A 20,195-nucleotide genomic window follows, 5' to 3' on the forward strand; every position below is an offset into this window, starting at 1 on the left:
TCCCCACTGGTCAGCATATGGGCACACTGTTTAATTTGGGAGCCCATGTGATTTTTGGTTCTTTCCCAGGACACTTCAAGAGAAGAACCACACAAAGGGCTAAATTAGCTTCATTAACTATCTTCAGTACCTTTAAAATAAGATCTATGAATAATGCCAAGTTTCTCCTAACTGTCCAGAGGGCAGGAGTCAAAATAGAAATGAGTTTATTGGCTACAAACTTTTGGAAGAGTTTCCCATGTAATCAGATTGTCTTCCCCAATGATTCTCAGGAAGGGATAGAGCTAAATGCCACAAGGGACTAGAAGTTTGGAGATGCCTGGGGTTCTTGAAATGCTTGAAAATACATTGGAGGGAGGGGGATGAATTCCTTCTTGGTTAGGGCTTTGCTGTTTTTCTCAGGTTGCATGTAAGTGTATTGAGGTGTTGTGTGTGTGTGAGTCAGGGGGCGTATAGGAGGGGGTTCGGGGATAGGAGAAGTGGATGAGCTTCAAGCATCAGGAATTGGGACCTCAAATTTGATTTGGTTTGTTCTTGAAGTTAACTTCCAATGGACTTCTTTTCATACGCTTTTGTTAATGTGTTCTTGAAGACTCCTTATTCTCATGAAATCTTTTGATATTTTATATAGTTCAAGCACGTATGGAGTATTTATTGTCTTTGCAAGTCACTCTGCCTGATTATACCTCTTGGGGAACATTTTATGGTTCTATTTTCAGTGTCCCCAAGGATAGAAAGGGCGAGGCAGGCTCACATGTTTCCCCAACATCACCCAGAATGAAAGGCATTCTCTGCTCCTGTTTCCATTCCCTGCTCTTAAGGTCCTCCATTAATGGTTCTCTGAGTTCAGGTCATGCCACCTCTGGCTAAGGCTGTGGGCCTAGCTCTAATTTTTGCTTATTGTCAGAGCGTGCAAATTTTTCCTTTAACAGGATATGAAATTAAAAACCAACCAACCAACCAAAAAAACCTTTTGTTTCTAGTTTCTTCACATCTCATAGCCATTTAGTATTTGACCTTTTTGCTTTTAGTGTGGAGGTAAAGGGCAAGGGCCACTGGGAAAGCCAGCCTTTTGCCTGTAGTTATAGTTTATACTACAGGCATGTTTTGTTTGGCAAGCAGGGGTTGCCCTCTCCATGTCCCACCTCCCCCTCAAAAAATTTTAGATTGCAATGCTTTAAATGGAATACAAACTCTCTTGTTTGTCTTGAGTTGCATTACTCCTTACTGTTGAACTGGTTCTCTAGGGTCACCCAGAATCGTTTAAGTTCTCTCTTTCCCTGAATAATTAAACTGTTATTTTTTAGGGGCAGTGCGTGCTACACAGCTTGTGGGATCTTAGTTCCCTGAGGAGGGGTTGAACCTGGGCCCTTGCATTGAGAGCATGGAGTCCTAACCACCAGACCAGGGAATTCCCCCATCTTTTTTTTTCTATCCGCACAGCTTACAAGATCTCAATTCCCCAAACGGGTTGAACCTGGGGCCATGGCAGTGAAAGCCTGAAATCCAAACCACTAGGCCACCAGAGGACTCCCCCTGAACAGTTTAAAAATGGTCCTGAATTCAAGATTAATTATACCTGTTTTTACATTTGACTTGAAATTTAGCTATTCACTTGTATAAACCAAGTGATTTCTCATTCATTATATAAAAATAATAAAATTTTAAATTATATACTTTAGAGTTTATGGGATGTTTTTATCTAATTCATTGGATCATCACAATAATAGCTAGAGAGGTAGATATTTTATGTTATGGATGGGAGGTAATATAGTGTGGTATTTAAGAGTATGGAGTCTGGGGTTAGACAAGTGGAGTTTGAATTTCAGCTTTAGTAATTATTAGCCTAGTCTCAGTTTCTTTGTAAAATGAAGAGGAGATATCTATCTTATAGAGTCATGATGAGAAGTAAATGATTAATTTATGCAAAGCAATTGGAACAGTACCTGGCACATAGTAACAGGTCAATAAATTCTGTGAAAACTGTTATGGTTTACTAATACTATATGAAAAAATGGAAACCCAGAAAAGTTAATCCATCTGTCTAGGGTCACATCTGTCTAGTTGGCAGGAGAGTTGGGGCTCTAACCAAGACTTGAGGCTTCTGATACTAGTTTCTTTCCTCTATATTTACCACCAAATTCCTCATGCATTCTGGGGGGACTATAAAGTGAGTAATCCTTTATTTCATCTTAAAATTTCTTATCTTCACTTTCTTTTTGTTTTCCTCCATTAAAACTCTTGGTTATTGTCTGTCTAGTAATGAGATACACATGTCAGAGTTCAACACGAGAAGTAGCAGCACAGGATGGGGATGTCCAGAACCTTGCTGATGGACTCCTCTTGACACAGATGCTGGGGAGTCCTGGGTCCCTCTGAATCTTGAGGAGATAGATAGTCTGCAAAAATTAACATTTCCATTGAAGTATTCAGTTGTTGCCACACATTCAGAGATTTTTTCAGAAACAATAAGCATATACTTCTTGATGCTTTAGTGTCTTTTCCCTTAAGAAGGAGAATACTTAAATTTTGAGGATCTCATTTATCATTTCATATCTCTTTGAAGTAGTAGAAAAAATAGATCATGTTATTTGGGTATATTATTTGGTGAGGGGTAGGGGTGTAATTAAAGTCCAGTGTAAAAATAACAGAAACTTGGGAGTTAGGCACATGAAATTCAAATCCTGGCTTCTCCACTATCTGTGTCTCCAAGTCTCTTTTCCCTCATCTGTATAATGAGGATAAGAAGAGGGTTGTTTGAAGACCTAAAGGAGATAATGTTCACAAAAGAGATAATGCCAGGAGCTTAGCATGTAAATATGACTGCTATTTCTGTTGTGCGTGCTAAGTCACTTCACTCATGTCTGACCCTATGGACCATAGCCTGCCAGGCTCCTCTGTCCATGGGATTCTCCAAATAAGAATGCTGGAGAGGGCTGCCTTGCCCTTCTCCAGGGGATCTTCCCAACCCAGTGTTAAAGCCTCTGTCTCTCGTGTCTCTTGCATTGGCAGGTAGGTTCTTTACCACTTGCGCCACCTGGCGTTGCTGTTGTGGGAAGGCAATTTTTCACACTGGCCCCTGTCACTTATGTAGGGGCCCATGTCTCCTCAGTCCTCATAGAATCATGCATGTACTTCTCCTAGGTATATTATTTCTTTACATTTTAAAATCCGAGTGTTTTGACCTGTTGGTTACTAATTTTTAAAAAATGTGCTTATTAAGGAACTTTGCCATCTCCATTGTGTTCATCATGCCACATACAATGTGCATTATGTCAAAAATACCAAGCTTACCTCGTGTCATGAGGCAGTTAGCATTAGTGAATCCAGGAAGGAATAGGACACAGGATCTATCAGATGATGCTTGGGCAGCTAGTCTCAGAAAGTAACAGCAGCAGGTATTTACTGAGTACTTTCTATGTGCTCAGGATTGTGTGAGGTAGGGAACACAGAATAAATACTGATTTTATCCGTTTCTCACAAGACTGGCAGTTTTCTGGGGTAAATATTAATAGGTGTGATTGAAACCTGACACTATTAAAGAGTAATAATGAATACTATGTGATTCAGTTGTATTTGTTAAGTGGATTCTGGTCTGGACACTGCGTGGCCTCCCATAGACTGATGGATAAAGACACAAGGAAAGCCATACTTAAAGCATGGTTTGATAAATGGGCATAGAGTTTTATACAGGAAGAGAAGAAGAGGGATTATATGGTAGATGTGTGCATTTCAGTGGTGGCAAGGGCTTCAGGGAAAGGTGGTGCTTGAGTAGACTGAGGATAGAAAATCACACTGTTAAAGGCACTGAGGGAGTCTGGGTGCGATGAACAGAAAGAACCTGGTCTGAGCCTAGGGTTTACCAGGTTAGTGGTAGGAGAGCAGGCTGGAGATGTGAGCAAGGGATAAGTCATTAGAGATGTTGTGTACCATGATGAGAAGTATGATAATCAAGGAATTGGCAACCAAGCAAGCAAGGGATAATTATAGCAGTGCTTTAGAATGATCACTTTAGGAGAAACTCCTAGTGAAATAGGTGAGAAATAAATGCTTGAATTAAGTCTTAGAAGAAAAAAATGAGTGAATGAATAATAGAGTAAGTGGATGATACTATCAATATTGTAAGGATGTAGAGAAACAGGATGCCATATGGGAACAGTATTGAAGGAAGACTGTATGATGGAGGAAGATTTGAGTGGCCAGTTGGCCAGTCCAGTGACTTGGCCATAGTAGGTAGCCAGTAAGCTGGATATTGAATGGCAATAGGATTTATATGAGAGAAGACAGGAAATAATTCTAGGTTACATAAATGTGTGAGATGGTCATGGAGACAAATATAATTGGAAAAGAGTGGTAGATAATATGATTTCATGTGCAGATTGGTTGCATATTTTGGAAGGCTTTGAAATGCCACATTGAGGAATTTGAACTTATTTTATTAATAGGAAGCTATAGGAGATTCTTAAACAGATATTTTGACATTTCCAGTTTGGATTAGAAATTTGTTCATTTATTGGGCCTCGTCATCTTGATTGGAGGAAGATGTGTTTGATGAGATGATGCTGGTCCTGATTCTTGCATTTAATAGAAATACCACAGAGCAGCATTACTTTTGGATTGGAAAATGAAGCTGGGTGACCTCACTGTGGCTGTGGGGAGACTGTGCAGTAGTACACTGTTGGAAGACAAAGCAAGCTGAGGCAGAAATGAATGAGTGCCCATATGAGATTTTTGATGCCAGTTTAGAGAGGGATGGAGCAAATAAAAAGATGGGAGAAACTGCTTGCTCTGAGGAATCTTTTAGGTATAGCAAATACAATCAGCCTCTTTTTATATTCAGATTCTGCATCTGCAGATTCAACCAACCATGGATCAAAAATATTCCAAAAAAATTTCCAAAAAGTTCCCCAAAGCAAAACTTGAATTTGCTGGGCGCTAGCAACTATTCAGAGTTGGACTGTGAAGAAAGCTGAGTGCCGAAGAATTGATGCTTTTGAACTGTGGTGTTGGAGAAGACTCTTGAGAGTCCCTTGGACTGCAAGGAGATCTAACCAGCCCATCCTAAAGGAGATCAGTCCTGAGTGTTCACTGGAAGGACTGATGCTGAAGCTGAAACTCTGATACTTTGGCCACCTCATGCGAAGAGTTGACTCATTGGAAAAGACTCTGATGCTAGGAGGGATTGGGGGCAGGAGGAGAAGGGGACGACAGAGGATGAGATGGCTTGATGGCATCACTGACTCGATGGACGTGAGTCTGAGTGAACTCTGGGAGATGGTGATGGACAGGGAGGCCTGGCGTGCTGTGATTCATGGGGTCGCAAAGAGCTGGACATGACTGAGCAACTATTCACATGGCATTCACATTTTATTTACAACTATTTTACATAGCATTTACATTCTATTATAGGTATTATAAGTATTCTAGGTATTATAAGTATTTTAGAAATGATCTAAAGTGTAGGAGATGATGTGCATAGGTTATATGTAAGTGCTTTGCCATATTACATAAGGAACTTGAGTATCCTTGGATTTTTGTTAATAGGCAGCTACTATCAATGGATCAGAACTGCCCTGGAATTCAAACTCATCTGTCATGTCTGGAGTGGAAAATGAATGAGCAACAGATTATGATGTACTCACAGTGAAAATCAATTTTACTTTTCCAGGTGGAGCTTGCAGAAATCTGCGCCAAGAGTGAGCGTTACATTGGCACTGAAGGAGGAGGGATGGACCAATCCATATCATTTCTTGCAGAAGAAGGAACTGTAGGTGACATTGAACTATCTGGAAATGTCAGCTTGGGAAAGTTATGCAGAAAGGTCCTCAGTGTGTTTGTTTCTGGGTGGCCTGTTCTTTAAGGCTGTATTTTAGGATGATATTTCTTAACTCCTTTGTAATTCAGGTTTATCACCAATTCACCTACTCCATTTCATGTTGATCACCTCACCCTTAAGCTTTCAGAATTGTACCTCAAGTCTCTTTTCCTCTTGTGTCTAGGGTTTTTTCCTCCTTCTAATTCATTGTTAGTATGCTATTTCTCAACTCATTAGTTACTGGGACTTCTTTTCCTGCTCTTGTCCCAAATCACTGCATCTCATGGCATTTTCATAATCTCCTGTTGGTTTTAAACCCCAATGTTAGTTCTCATGCTACATATATTCACAACCCCTCTCTTTTATAATTTACTCTATGGTATCATTTTTCTCTGTCAACATTTTTGGGGCTTTAGTGGTAGGGAGAAGAATGCTGACAGGAAGCCAGGAATGAATTCCTTAGCCAATACTACTTCCCCTTGGCTAGGCTATAACTCCCATAGGCAAGAACAGAGGTTTTGGTAGTTGCCATAAACTGCCCATTTCCAAAATAGAAACAGACATTAAAAAAAAAAAATCTCTTCTTAGTATTTCTACAGGCTTGGCTATTTTCCAAGAATACCTGGATTTCTTCCTATTAAGAGTATTTGTTGTTGATTTCCCTAAGCCAAAGACAGGAGACATGAGGAAACCTGGTTTAATGCTAAGAACTCTGGGTGTTTTGGATGAGACCTGACAAGTCGACATGATGGCAAGAGTCCTGTTAATATAAGTTAGCTGTAGAGTTTTAACAAAGTCCAAATTCTTTGGGCTTGCAAAGCACTTCCTAATCTGACCCTTGGTTTACCAGCCCTCCAATTCTATCATCTCACCATGCCTCACCCCTCAACCTCCAAGCTATAGCTAAACTGCAATACCTAAAACTACTAACACCTTATGTTGTTTTTGGCCTTTGAACTTTTATATACTCTTTCTTCTTCTTGACATTCTATTTGGGGAAACAAACCCTCTGTCTGTCCTACTTTTGTTCATCCTTTAAGACTCAGATTTCCTTTTTTTTTTTTTTTTTTTTTAGAGGGGCCTACACTAGGCTATATCTAATGAACCAACACAGCATTGTAAAGCAATTGTTCTCCAATTAAAAATAAAGATTAAAAATATTTGAATTGATAAATGAATGCATTTTGGGGAAAAACTTTTACTAAGGTAAATCATAAATGTTTAAGCAGTTTTTGAATTCTAGTACTTTATATCTCACCTGTCATTTTTTTCCCAATAGGCCAAGTTGATAGAATTTAGTCCTCTGAGGGCAACTGATGTGAAACTCCCAAGTGGAGCAGTATTTGTGATTGCCAACAGTTGTGTGGAAATGAATAAGGCAGCAACTTCTCATTTCAACATCAGGGTGATGGAGTGTCGGCTGGCTGCAAAGGTATGGACTTGGCAAATTAGTGAAACTTGAAGTAGGCTTTCTCTTGTTCTTTTTCTCTTTGTTCCCTATTATTTTGTCTCTTTCCCTAAAATTTAGGGCAACATTCTGATAGCAGTAATATTATAACTGGAGTTTTTTTTTTTTAGTATAGAGCACTTTGATTTCCAGCTCAGGAGATAAATAAACCAATAGGTATGCCCTGCAACTTCTAGCTATTTAGAAGTTACTTCACAGTTGAGTCTTCTAGCATGGCACTGGGGAGACGATGACACCTCAACTTATATCTGTGAAACACAGGCCATGGGTTAGGTATATTGGTGGAGAAAGCTAAGTTGGAGGTGATTGTTGGGAGATGACCATAACTAATCATGTTTCTTCACCAAAAGCAATGATAGCCTCAATCCTTGGTCCTCTTACATGCACCAGGGGCCATCACTGGTCCCTGGAAAAATGCAGGCTTGGTGTCTACTAAAGAAACTCAACCCACAAGGTTTGTGTTCTCTCTTCCCCAGTTTAGAAGACACTTGCCAGTCAAGTCTTAAATCTACTTAGGAAGTATTCACTGAAGACCTTTAGTGAGAAATGTTTTAATATTGAACTCTTCTGATCAGTGCATATATGAGAAGTAGTGCAGTTAACCTTTCAGTGTCAAAGACTTCAGTGAATTTTGTTTTTCCCTTTTTAGGGCAAGCCTCTTCTTTCAGGAGATGGAAGAAATTAGTGTCTTATTTGTTTAAGGGCTTATTCCTGTTGACTTTTTGAGATAGATGAGTAAGTGCTGCCTTCCTGAGGAGACCTCAAACATACACAACATTGTTTTCAGAGTTTTATCATGAAATTAGATATTGTCTATGAGATCCATAGGAGAGCGAAAACAAGTACAAGATATGTGAAGTGGGTTCATGTTGTAATGACTCTTTTCCAAAGATACAAGAAGAAAAAGAGAAATAATATTGTGGTGCTGAATCTCTGTAGTGAAAAGTTGTCAGAATGGGATATGGGGGCATGTCTTTTTGCAGTTAGTAGAAAAAGGATTTCTCCTTGGTAAGAGGTAGCTGAAAACCTTAATCCACTGCAGAACCTTTTGTTCCTGAGGCTGTTTATAAACTCTTCTGAGTTTAACTGTATAACGCCATGTGCATTTTAGAGGGACTTTAGTCAGTGAAACTGATTTTCTGCCACACACTCCTTCCAACTGATGTAGATAAAACTCATTATTTTAAGTACTCTGAATTTTTCTCTCTTTTAAAATGTGGAGGAAAGAAAATTGAAGGGCTTTATCAAGATGCAGAATATTTTGTAAATCATGCTGCTGCAAATCATGAGAATCTAACATTATATATATGTACAAAAGAGGAATAAAGATAAAATTTATTGGTAATATAGAAAACTGCTAATATAAGCTATGCAGATAGATGTTGATGTTAAGAATATACTTATGCCTAGTGAATGTAGACTGGAATTCGGCTAAGCGTGTTTTCCTTATAATATGGTGCCATCTTTCTGTTTTCAGCAACATATGAATGAATATAATTTTTATTTGGAAATGATCTCATTAAATCAGGAAATAAACTCTCATGTTAAAAAAGTAAAGAAGCTTTTCTTAATCTGAGTAAACTTTCTGCTTTCAGACAATAAAAATGAAGGGTCAGTGGAGAAATGATAAATCAAGATAGCTTTGAAAATGAGACTGATTAGGTAGAACTCCACATGGCAAAACTATAAGTACTACTTATTTTTCCCCTCCTATTTTCCCAAGATCCCTTTTTGAAAAATGAGTACCTTTTTGAGTCTCCATAGCACAGGAAAGGACACTAAACCAATAAAGATGGTTTTTCTTTGTTTTGCTTTAATGTTCACAGTTTCTTCTGTTCTTATGTCTTCCTTCTCTCTCTGTTCCTCCCTGCTCTTCTTCTAACAGCTTCCCAAAACTAATTAATGTAGATACACTTAAAGTTAGAGTCTTTAGAGGCATTTCAACTGAAATTTAAAACATTTCAAGGCAAACACAATAGAGATTTATAATTATAACTTGCGTAAATGATTCTTTTAAGTGAAGCACATTTTTATGTTCTTAAATTAACAAAGTAACAAGAAATCTTTAATGAGGAAAAATTTTTTCGTATTTTATACATATTCAGTGGCTGAAACTTTCCCAGAAATGCTTTATGTCTATTAAAAGAGAGTATCCCTTAATTATACTGAGGGACAAAATGTGTGATGCAGGAGAGAAGGGAAATTATGCTGTTGGCATTTTGCATACCCTGAACTCCTTGTGGCATCATGTGAAACAATAAAGAAGGTTTCATGTGGTCCTTTGACACTTCAGGGAAAATTTACAGTGCGACCTTTTTTTTTTTTTTTTTAACAGAGCCTGTCTTGTCAGTGGCCATTACTCATTCAGTAGTTTTTAGCTCCTGCCACTTAGTGGTCAATATGGAGCTTATTCTTTGTGTGGTGAGAAGTGGGTATAACGTTCTCAGGGGTTCTGCAGTTTTTTGGAATCTGAGTGGAGAAAAAACAAACACCCAGGAATGTAGCCAGTTTCACTCAACCTGTTGATTTAGTTGAGCTCACTCTGCCAGGACGCTGGCATGGAGTATTCCCAGGACAGCGAGTCCTGGCCGCTGGGCAGGGCATGCACGCACTGGGAACAGGGTCTATGTGTCGGTGGCACCAGGTGTAGCATGGCCTTCAGTGCCATGCTGAGGATCACGGGCTTGGTCTTGGAAGCAGTGGGAGCTGCTGATATTAACGTACTCTAGAAACATCAAGTTGGCCGCAGGAACTTTTACTTGGTTGAAGAGAAGTAAGTCTTAAAGTGTCAGTGGGGATGGGATCACAAGAGAGGGATGCAAAAGGAAAGAAGCTCTGACTGGACCTGGTGAAAGGTCAGGTATAAGGCTGTGACTGGGTTTCTGTCTTCCTTTTGGTATAAATGCTATTACTTTGAGAAAGTTTTCCCTGACCACCCTCCCAACTTCCATTAAGTTAAATGTCCTTTTATATGCTCTTGTCACGTCCTATATTTTTCCACTATAGCAGTATATCACATGGAGGAAGTTCTTCACTGTGTAATAGTACCTGATGCCTGTCTCCTTGGGTTGACTGTGAGCTGCATGCAGTCATGAGCCGTGAGTGCTTCATTCACAGGAGCGAACATGCATTGCATGCAGTTGTGTGCAAGTGAAGGCTAAGTGTTGAGTTGAAAAGGGTGTAGTTTTAAGCTGAAGTGATGGAAAGCATAGTGCTGCGACTCATAGGTATGGGGAACATAGGATGGAAGGTGATAGGAAAGTGGGAGGTGATGACACTTGCCTGTGTTCTTACAAGCGGTTAGAAATTGGAGCTTGGCATATTTCTTTTGGCTTGGGCAAAACCTTCAGGTGTATTTGTTTTGAGATAATAGTTGAGACTGAGGATTGAGTTCAGTTTGCTGAATCCAGAACGGAGTTTGGAGAGAAGGTGACAAGAGAAGATCAGAAGGCTGGGGGAGGTTAAACTTGGGAGATATCTTTAGTAATAACAAAAGGAGAAAACTGAGTCATGGATGGACATGTAAGGACCAGAGAGGTGAGAGGGAAGCTGGGAAAATTCAGTGCTACAGGGAATGTGAAGAAGGTAGGTAGTGAAGAATCCCAGAAGCGACCAATTTATTTAAGGAATAAGAGGACTGAGAAATCCTGTGGCTTTGGAAGTTCTTTTGGAGATAAGAAGGACCTCTGGGAAACCATCTTCAACAGTGAGAGTGGCCATGGAGGGCTCAGAAGTGGTGACTTGGGTCACTGGTTTTAGTTGTCAGACAGTAAAAGAGAAGGAGAAATGAAGGGCAGTAGCTTTAGTTATAAGAATTTGATGAGTGGAAACATCTGTATATGTTTGAAGGCCCAGGAAAAGGTGTCTTGTGGGGAAGGTATAACCAGAGAGACATTATTTAATCTTTATTGTAGCATATGAGGTAGCATTATGTATCCCATTTTACAAATAGGGAATTTCCAGTCAAAGTGGGTTGTGATTTTGTTCTAAGTAAGTGCAGGAGTCCAGCCTTCTTTTTGCATTGTGCCCCTTAAGGGTTAGGCATGCATGAGCTCCAGAGCACCAGGCTTGAGGATGCCTTAGAAAAAAGATAGACTGTGCTGAGGGTACAGTGAGGATTATAGCAGAGTCATTCTGCACAGTTTTGCAGATTTCTTCAGACTTATTCTGTGGCCTGCAAACTAATATGGAGAACACGGAGAGTGGGAATGGCTAACACTGAGGAAGGTCAACATTGTGAATGTGTTCATGATGGTTATGAACTCAACATGGGCACAGAAGTCACTGGGGATGGTTCCATGTAGCTGGAAGAGGGTGAGGGGAAGATAGCAAAAAGAAGTATCCACAATAGAAAGTTACGTCTAGTCCCATTTTGGAGAAGGCGATGGCACCCCACTCCAGTGTTCTTGCCTGGAGAATCCCAGGGATGGGGGAGCCTGGTGGGCTGCCATCTGTGGGGTCGCACAGAGTCGGACACGACTGAAGTGACTTAGCAGCAGCAGCAGCATAGTCCCATTTATATCAAACTATATGTGTATAAGTATGCATGAAGTATGCATAAAAATGTATCATAGGATGTAAGATGGGAAATTGATGGTTATCTTATTGGGATGATTACAGATGATTTACTTCATCATTTTTTTTTTAAATCCTCAAATTGTTATGTGTTTCTTCAGATTTAAAAATAAGCATTTGTGATTTATAGAACCCAAACCACCGACAACACAGCTGCTTTTGTTGTGTGGAAAATAACTTGTCAGAGACGGGATTTGAAATTTCATCCTTTGCTGACCTGGTGAGGAGAAAGACTTGGTACTTTCCCCATTGATTTGTTAATACTGCAAAATGCAATGAGAAAGTCAGAGAGAGGTGGGTTCTGACAGATAGGCTCCTGAGTTAGGGTCCATACATTAGCACTTTCCTACCACACCCTCTTACTGGAAGTCCCAGGGAACCTCCCGGACTGAGGATGTTTTCCAGTTGGAGGAGAGTGCTGATTTTGCATGTGGGACAACCTGTAAGTCTGGGGAGCTAAAACTCTTGGAATCAGCCCTCAATCAATGGTAGATGAGAGTTAGGGGATAAATACCTGATCTTTCTTATCTGAGTTGGACACATCTGAGGTGTATACCTACAGGTCCCAGAGGGCCCAGTGGGCCCAGCCTCACAAACTCCCATATCATTGCACTTTGTATTGGCTTCTCTTCCTGTCTCATTTTCCACTCCTCTGCCAAAACTTCTCTGTATCACTCTCTCCCCACAAATTGTTGTCTCAGGGCCTGCTTCCGAGAGAAATCAGCCTAAGACAGGGTCTCAGCACTATTTATCTACTTCTTTGCATGACTGTGGACAAAATATTCATAGACTGCTTTCTTCTCCACAGAGCATCAGCCAGGCTCAGGAACCTCCCAGGAATGGAATCTGAAGTAGTGAAAAGAAAATGTTAGATGCTGGCTTAGAACTGCTTTCTCTGATATCCCCAGCCTGCTCCTGAGTGAGGAACTTGTCACAAAATGACCCCTAGCCCTGCTTTGAAGCAGGGCTAGGCACCCGGGCTGTGAGTGGCAAATTCCTTCACGAAGTTCTGTGTTTGGGCAACAGATCTTACCCATCCATTTCCCTCATCTGCAAGTCATCTTTACATTTCCTGAGCCAAATTTCAAAGGGTTTAGGCGGCTTTTCTATTTGAGTCCTACAATGTAGTGGACTATTCAGGGCCTCATGGCTGTGCATCTGTCACTGAGGGCATGTGGTAGAGCTAATTGAAATACATACTGAACTGGCTCTGTGGACCCTCCAGCTGAGAGCTAAGTGGGCCCAACAGCAAACTGGGATATTGCTAGAGTAACTGCTAGTGTCTCTGCCTGTGGAACAAAGGCACACAGAGAGGCAGCCTTTGAAAACAACTTTGCAGACTTTCTCCCCACACAGTCCTGGGACAGTTTCCTGGGACCAAGCGCCTGAAGCAATGTGCTTTGTTGAAGTGATGCCAGGATTGGGAACTTGGAGATGGTGTGTACTGAAGGGTTCTTAGGAAGAGCCCACACTCATCTCTTAGGGTTCGTTCTTTGATTTTTTTCCCCCCACATTTCCTTCTTATTTTAGAAGGAACCTATCAAAGTGTCTTTAATCATTGCAATGTTCACTTCTAACACAAATCTTAGTTTGTGTTTAGAAACCATTTCTAAGACTTGAGTGGTGATTTGAACTCATATGAGTAGTGAGACATAGATATCAAACATAGCCCATTAGGAATGTGACCTTGGGGAAGCAAGAAAGAGGTGCAGGATGTGGGATAAATTTCCAACTCTATCTTTACTAGCTAGATGACTTTGGGTAAGTCACTCTCATCTCTTAAATAAGGTAATAATACCTTTCTCAGAGTTGTCAAAGGTGAAAAGAAGGAAAAATCACATTTAAATCATATGGCATTATACAAGTATGAACTTCTTAACTTCATTGCTTATCTCAGTTGGATTTGAATCTGTGTTTTGAGAAAGCATAATTCTAGATCATCCACTTTAGCTCTATTTCTGTATAAAATAAATATGTGGTATGTTGTATGTTTTTCTTTTGTTTTATGTATGTCTATAAGTTTTCTGAAATTATTTTTGGGATACATTTTTGGGAATTTTGGTATTCCAAAAATACCCCAATTGGGACCATGAATAAATGGGTTTAATGAATGAATGAATCTGTCTGTGGAGGTGTCAGTCAATTCAGTACTACTGCTGCTGCTGCTGCTGCTAAGTCGCTTCAGTCGTGTCCGACTCTGTGCGACCCCATAGACGGCAGCCCACCAGGCTCCCCCATCCCTGGGATTCTCCAGGCAAGAACACTGGAGTGGGTTGCCATTTCCTTCTCCAATGCATGAAAGTGAGAAGTGAAAGTGAAGTTGCTCAGTCGTGTCTGACTCTTTGCGACCCCATGGACTGCAGCCTACTAGGCTCCTCCGTCCATGGGATTCTCCAGGCAAGAGTACTGGAGTGGGGTGCCATTGCCTTAACATTAAATGTGCTAAGCAAACAAGGTCAGAAGAAAGGTCTTAGTTTGTGTTTTTGCTTTTAAAAATGGCACCATGTTCTGTGAAATAATTGAATAGAAACGTGATTCTATTGTCCCCTTCTCCAGTTCTGCTTTAAAATCATTAACTCCTTTCAAATGTATGAGCCAGAGTTTTAAAAAGAGGATTAATGAATATAAGAACTACTGTTATTAAAATTCTTCAGAAGTGAGTGGCCCTAACCAAAGTATAATGGTCTTTTGGTAAATCTGCTTCCTGTCAAAAAGAAAGAAAATCAAATCATCATCATAATAGAAGAGTAAATCAGATGCACATTTCCCTTCTCTTGCTTGCTCCTTTTTGCTGTTTGCATTGTCTGCACCTGTGGTCCTCACACCCTGGGAATGAATTTTATAGACCTCCAGGGTGAGAGATACCATCATTATTTTGACTGTCACCTGCTCTGAAGGTCTCAGTCAGTGGTTTGAGGAGGATGAGGGACACACATTCTGGAGTGTGTTTCCTGTGAGTGGACCTGGTTACAAAGGTTTGGATTATACTCACTCTCCCCAGCAGATTGAGGGGGTGACCCAGGATGTAACTGGAAGCCAGACCCTTTTCTTGAGGCTGGAGAAACATACAGCTGTACTACCACCAACGACCTAATGAAATGGTTTTTCATAAGGTCACCAATGAGGTTTTCATTTAAAATCTGGGGCTTGACTCCAAATGCCAGATACTTAAATTCGTTAGCCATTTCAAAGAGGCATGTAGTAAACAGGAAGTGCTCTAATGAAATCAGGCATTCAGTGTCTACCTCAGGACTCAGGTCATGTGTGAGATTTGAATAGTTTTCTGTAGACTTTATAGAGAGCGGTGTTTGGGGGATGAACTAAATAGGGACCAACCGACAAAATTATTCAAAGAAATAGCCCTGAGGGAAGGTGGTGACAGGCAAAAAAAATCAGTGGGGGATTATTATTATTTTTTTTTTTTTAGGAAAAATACTTAACTAGCTTGTGAGTGTCACACAAGCATGTTTAATTTCAAACATCTGAATTCAGAGTTCATTTTCAAGCAGTGGAATTGTGAATAGGTTGAATGGAAAAAAAAAAGCTGAAAGTTGAATTTCACTCATTAAAATAGTGTATATCAATTTCTGGGATGAAAACTGACCATATATCTTGGTTTGAATTTGCAGCTCCTGGCTAAGCACAAAAGCTTGCCATGGAAAGAAGTGCTGCGGCTGGAGGAGGTACAGGCCAAACTGGGGATCAGTCTGGAAGAAATGCTTTTGATCACAGAGGACGCCCTTCACCCTGAACCCTACAGCCCTGAGGAGATCTGCAAATGTCTGGGAATTAGCCTGCAGGAACTCAAGACCCAAATTCTCAGTCCAAACACTCAAGATGGTGAGTCTGCTGGAGAAAACAGGGCATGTGTTGTTCCCCCACCCCCAGGTGGAAAGTTTCCGTGCCCCATGGGTTTTTAGTGATTTTGAAGCATGCTTGAGGGAATTTGGAGAATGTATGTATTTCGGTAAACTTAATTATCTTGATTCTTGGCTTCATTAAATTCAAAATTCATTCTTACTGATCTGTTATATGCTGGATTTTCTTCTGAGGCAAAGGTGAATAACACACACTCTTGCCCTCCAGAAGTTCCCAATTCACCATTGTAATTCTCCTGCTTTGGCCTATGCCAACCACAGAATTACAATGGTCAGGGAAAATTCATTGGAAACATCATGCGTTTTTTTCAAATGTGAGCCCAACTCAGTTTAGGGATCAGAAACCAAAGTGATGATCTAATAATATATTAAATGTACATTTATAGTTTGTTTTGGTATTTTAAAATTTTTGTAGGAAGCATCTTGTGGCATCTTGTGGCAGAAAAAGTTATGTTATCTTTTTCAGTGAATTTCAACAACAAATTATTTCTCACTAGAATTAAATCAGGATTTGAATAACCATTAGAAACATATATAACCCTTGTCATGCAGTTAGTATACCCTGTTTCTAGTTTTGTGATTGCCTGTTTTGAAGATAATGGGTATCAGGACATGTAATTCATAGTGTTATCCAGTAGAAAGCAAAGAAGAACTAAAGAGCCTCTTGATGAAAGTGAAAGAGAAGAGTGAAAAAGTTGGCTTAAAACTCAACATTCAGAAAACTAAGATTGTGGCATCCGGTCCCATCACTTCATGGCAAATATATGGGGAAACAATGGAAACAGAGACTTTATTTTTGGGGCTCCAAAATCACTGCAGATGGTGACTGCTGCCATGAAATTAAAAGTTGCCTGCTCCTTGGAAGGAAAGCTATCACCAACCTAGACAGCATATTAAAAAGCAGAGACATTACTTTGCCAACAAAGGTCCATCTAGTCAAAGCTATGGTTTTCCCAGTAGTCATGTATGAATGTGAGAATTGGACTACAAAGAAAGCTGAGCGCTGAAGAATTGATGCTTTTGAACTGTGGTGTTGGAGAAGACTCTTGAGAGTCCCTTGGACTGCAAGGAGATCCACCCAGTCCATCCTAAAAGAAATCAGTCCTGAATATTCATTGGAAGGACTGATGCTGAAGCTGAAGTTCCAATACTTTGGCCACTAGATGTGAAGTACTGACTCATTTGAAAAGACCGTGATGCTGGGAAAGATTAAAGGTGGGAGGAGAAGGGGACGACAGAGGATGAGATGGTTGGATGGCATCACTGACTCGATGTACATGAGTTTGAGTAAGCTCTGGGAGCTGGTGATAGACAGGGAGGCCTGACGTGCTACAGTCCATGGGGCCACAGAGTCATACATGACTGAACTGAACAGATCTAGTGAATCTGGTCCTGCAGCTTGCCACTTACAAAATCTATTACGTACTCACAAATGTCGGTAGAAAGGTGGCTTTAATTAGAATGCTGGCAATCCTGGGAGATGGTGGACTCAGCATCCCCCGAAAGCCACCTCCGAAGATTCTCTTCAGCCATGAAAGCTTTTAAAGGGAAACAAAAGCAATCCCAGTTAATCACTGAGATAGGGGGTCAGAGTCATTGCCATTCCCCACTGTGTGCAGGCTTGTTGACACCTTGTGATCTCTCTCTAGATGTAATCTTGTTCACACAATTTGTTCAGGAGGTTACTGAACGGGAAACTAGGGAAGAAATCTGGTCATCTGTTAATTAGTCTTTATTTCTACTTCTTTGATTGACAAAGAATTGACAAATTAGGCAGGATTTTGTGTGATTAAAAGATTTGCAAGATATCCTTGGGTTGGAGATGAGTAGAGCATGGGGTGCTTGGTTTAAAAATTAGTTATAATATAGCTTTCCTAAGGTGACAAGAGCAGGGGATTCCTGCCAAGGGCAGTCTTCTGTAAAGAGCTGCTTGCAAATCCCTGCTTGTCAGAACATCATTCCATTTCTAAGAAATTAGGGGTGAAGGTCTTTCTTCTGTAACTTTTTCATGCTGATGCAGGATCCCTTATTCTACAGAGTAGACAATGTCACCATGGGTCTGTAGTATCTCTTTGCTGACAATTTTAATTGTTCACTAACATATATGTTGCTGCTGCAGCAACATATATAGGCTAAGAGAGATGCTCACAAAGATATAGATTATTATGAGCAATAATGGTAATCCCATTCTCTTGAGGCGAGTTCTTGGAATTGTGCTAGCCATAGATTCAGTACTGCTCAAGTTGAAGCAGTTTATGCCATGGCTACAATTTGGTCATCATGCAGTTAGCTTTTTCTTCTAGTGGAAGTTATAGATAGTATCTGTAGAACAACTCAGGAAAGTGCATCAGACACTGAGTCTGTGATTCTATTGCCCTAATCATTCACCACTTGTTTTTATACTAAGGGGCAAGGGGAGGAGGGTACTGTAGGGTTCTGTTCAGTTCCAATAAGATGTTAAAATATTGTGAAATCTAAAGCAATACTGGTTCAGCAAATCAAATGGTTCCTTTTTTTAAAATAATTTTTAACTGGACTATATAGTTGACTTACAATGTTGTTAGTTTCTGCTGTACAGCAAAATGAATCAACCAGGCGTATACATATATCCACTCTCTTCTAGACTCCATTCCCATATAGTACATTACAGAGCACTGAAAGTACCCTATGCTATACAGTAAGTTTCTATTAGCTATCTTTTATATACAGTAGTATGTATATCAATTGAAATGGCTCTTTTGTACCATTTGAAGTGAAAAAAAAAAAAAATCCACAATTCAATTAGCATCTCTTTTTTCTTATCCTTTCTTTTTTCATACTCATTTTTCTGATTATTGTACTTCTTATATGAAAGGATCTAGGTTAGAGCAGTGCTCATGACTGCTGTGGAACCACATTCTGAAACACCAGGAAGTCTTCACTGCTTAGGTTGACACATGTGGCTCACTTAAGCATGGAGGCTTTTTCTGCTTGTCTACTGTTTTTATACTATTAACATAAAAAACTTGAGATGGAAACCAGGCAAATGTAGGAGCTAGAGCCTTGGAGTGGCTTCTCAGAAGTAAAGGTTGTCTATTTGTGAGACATCAATGGTGGGAGCTGGGACATCTAGCTAAGCCAGTAGTCTCTTCGTGAGGCAAAGTTGGGGATGAGAACTTAGTGGAAAGATCAGAGCCCCATTCCCACCCCATTCACTTCAGGTTTACAGCAGGATTTTGAGTGCCTACAGTGGATTTGCCTGCTAAAGGCAGGCAATTGCTACAATTGCTGGCAGCTGTAGGATAAGATAAGGAAATCTTTTGAGGGCAGGGAAAAGGTTTTGGTTCCCAACACTGTTAGATCCAATTTAATTTGATGAATATTTGTTGAATTTCTAGATGAACAAACTGGCCTATAAACTTCATCAGAGTTGCCGCCTTTTTTTTTTTTTTTTTTTTAAATAAATCTTCCTGGAATACAGCCATCTATATGGGCTATGGCTGCTTTTGCACTGCAATGACAGATTTAAGTAGTTGTGACAGAGTCTAAATGGCCCACAAAATCTAAAATATTTACTATCTGGCTCTTGGCAGATAAAGTTTGCTGACACCACTTCAGAAAGGCAGTAGACCAAAGCGTAGCCATAAGGCCTGGATTAAGATCTCAGACTTCTGTTTTTTTTTTTCCAGACGTCTTTATTTACTAGATTTGGGACCTGATTTGAAAGTTTTTAATCTTTCTGTTATCTTGGTTTTTCCACGAAATAGGCATAAGAGAAAGAGGTACTTAAAGAAGTAATTGGTGTAATGTGCTAGGAACAATGCTTGGTAATGGAGGTACTCATAAACATCAGCTACTTCTGCTATTTCTCTTCCCTCTCCTGCTTCCCCTACTCTAGGCCCTGAGGCTGAGCATTGGGAACACAGAAATAAACACAACAGGGTTTGATACTTAAGGAGTTTACAAAATACTAGTGGAAACAAAGAAAAAACTGATCCAGCAGGAAGTAATGAGTGCAGTGAGGGAGGTGTTCTTGGGTCTAGGGAGACCAGAAAAGAAAGAAGTCAGAGCTGGCTTTACGAAGGAGACAGCAACCAGACAAAAGTTAGAGAATAAATAGAAATTTCCTAGGTAGACAGGCAGAAAAACTTCCAGGCAGAGAGGAGTAAGAGAGGAATCCAGAGTACTACAGACAATTGAATGTTTTCTGAAAATAATGGTGAGGGATATATATCAGGTTGATTTTGTAGATAGGCCATCATCACACTTTGTAAAATACTGTGTGCAAGTGTTTTATGGATAATGGGGAAATTCATAAAATGTTTATTGAATAAAGACATTGGGTAGGTCATTGGATAGGGAGCGCTTCCAGGGGAATAGTCTTTATTCTTTGACTTAAGACATCATCCAATTTCTTATATTTAGCAAATATATGTGTTAACTTCACTGGGCTGGGTATTATGCTGGATGCTGGGATACA

At 40.1% G+C, this 20,195-nt stretch overlaps 1 protein-coding gene across 3 annotated transcripts in view; it reads left to right on the plus strand.

The window, feature by feature from the left end:
- Positions 1-20,195, plus strand: part of GALK2 (galactokinase 2) — a 160,466-nt gene that overhangs the window by 97,151 nt on the left and 43,120 nt on the right. For all 3 annotated transcript variants that reach the window (XM_005892154.3, XM_005892153.3, XM_070377873.1), the window contains exons 6-8: positions 5,669-5,767; positions 7,095-7,247; positions 15,488-15,698. In XM_005892154.3, the coding sequence (XP_005892216.1) occupies positions 5,669-5,767; positions 7,095-7,247; positions 15,488-15,698 (463 nt within the window). The remainder of the gene's footprint in view (positions 1-5,668; positions 5,768-7,094; positions 7,248-15,487; positions 15,699-20,195) is intronic.

Source organism: Bos mutus, chromosome 10 (genome assembly GCF_027580195.1).
Source record: "Bos mutus isolate GX-2022 chromosome 10, NWIPB_WYAK_1.1, whole genome shotgun sequence".
Lineage (NCBI taxonomy): Eukaryota > Metazoa > Chordata > Mammalia > Artiodactyla > Bovidae > Bos > Bos mutus.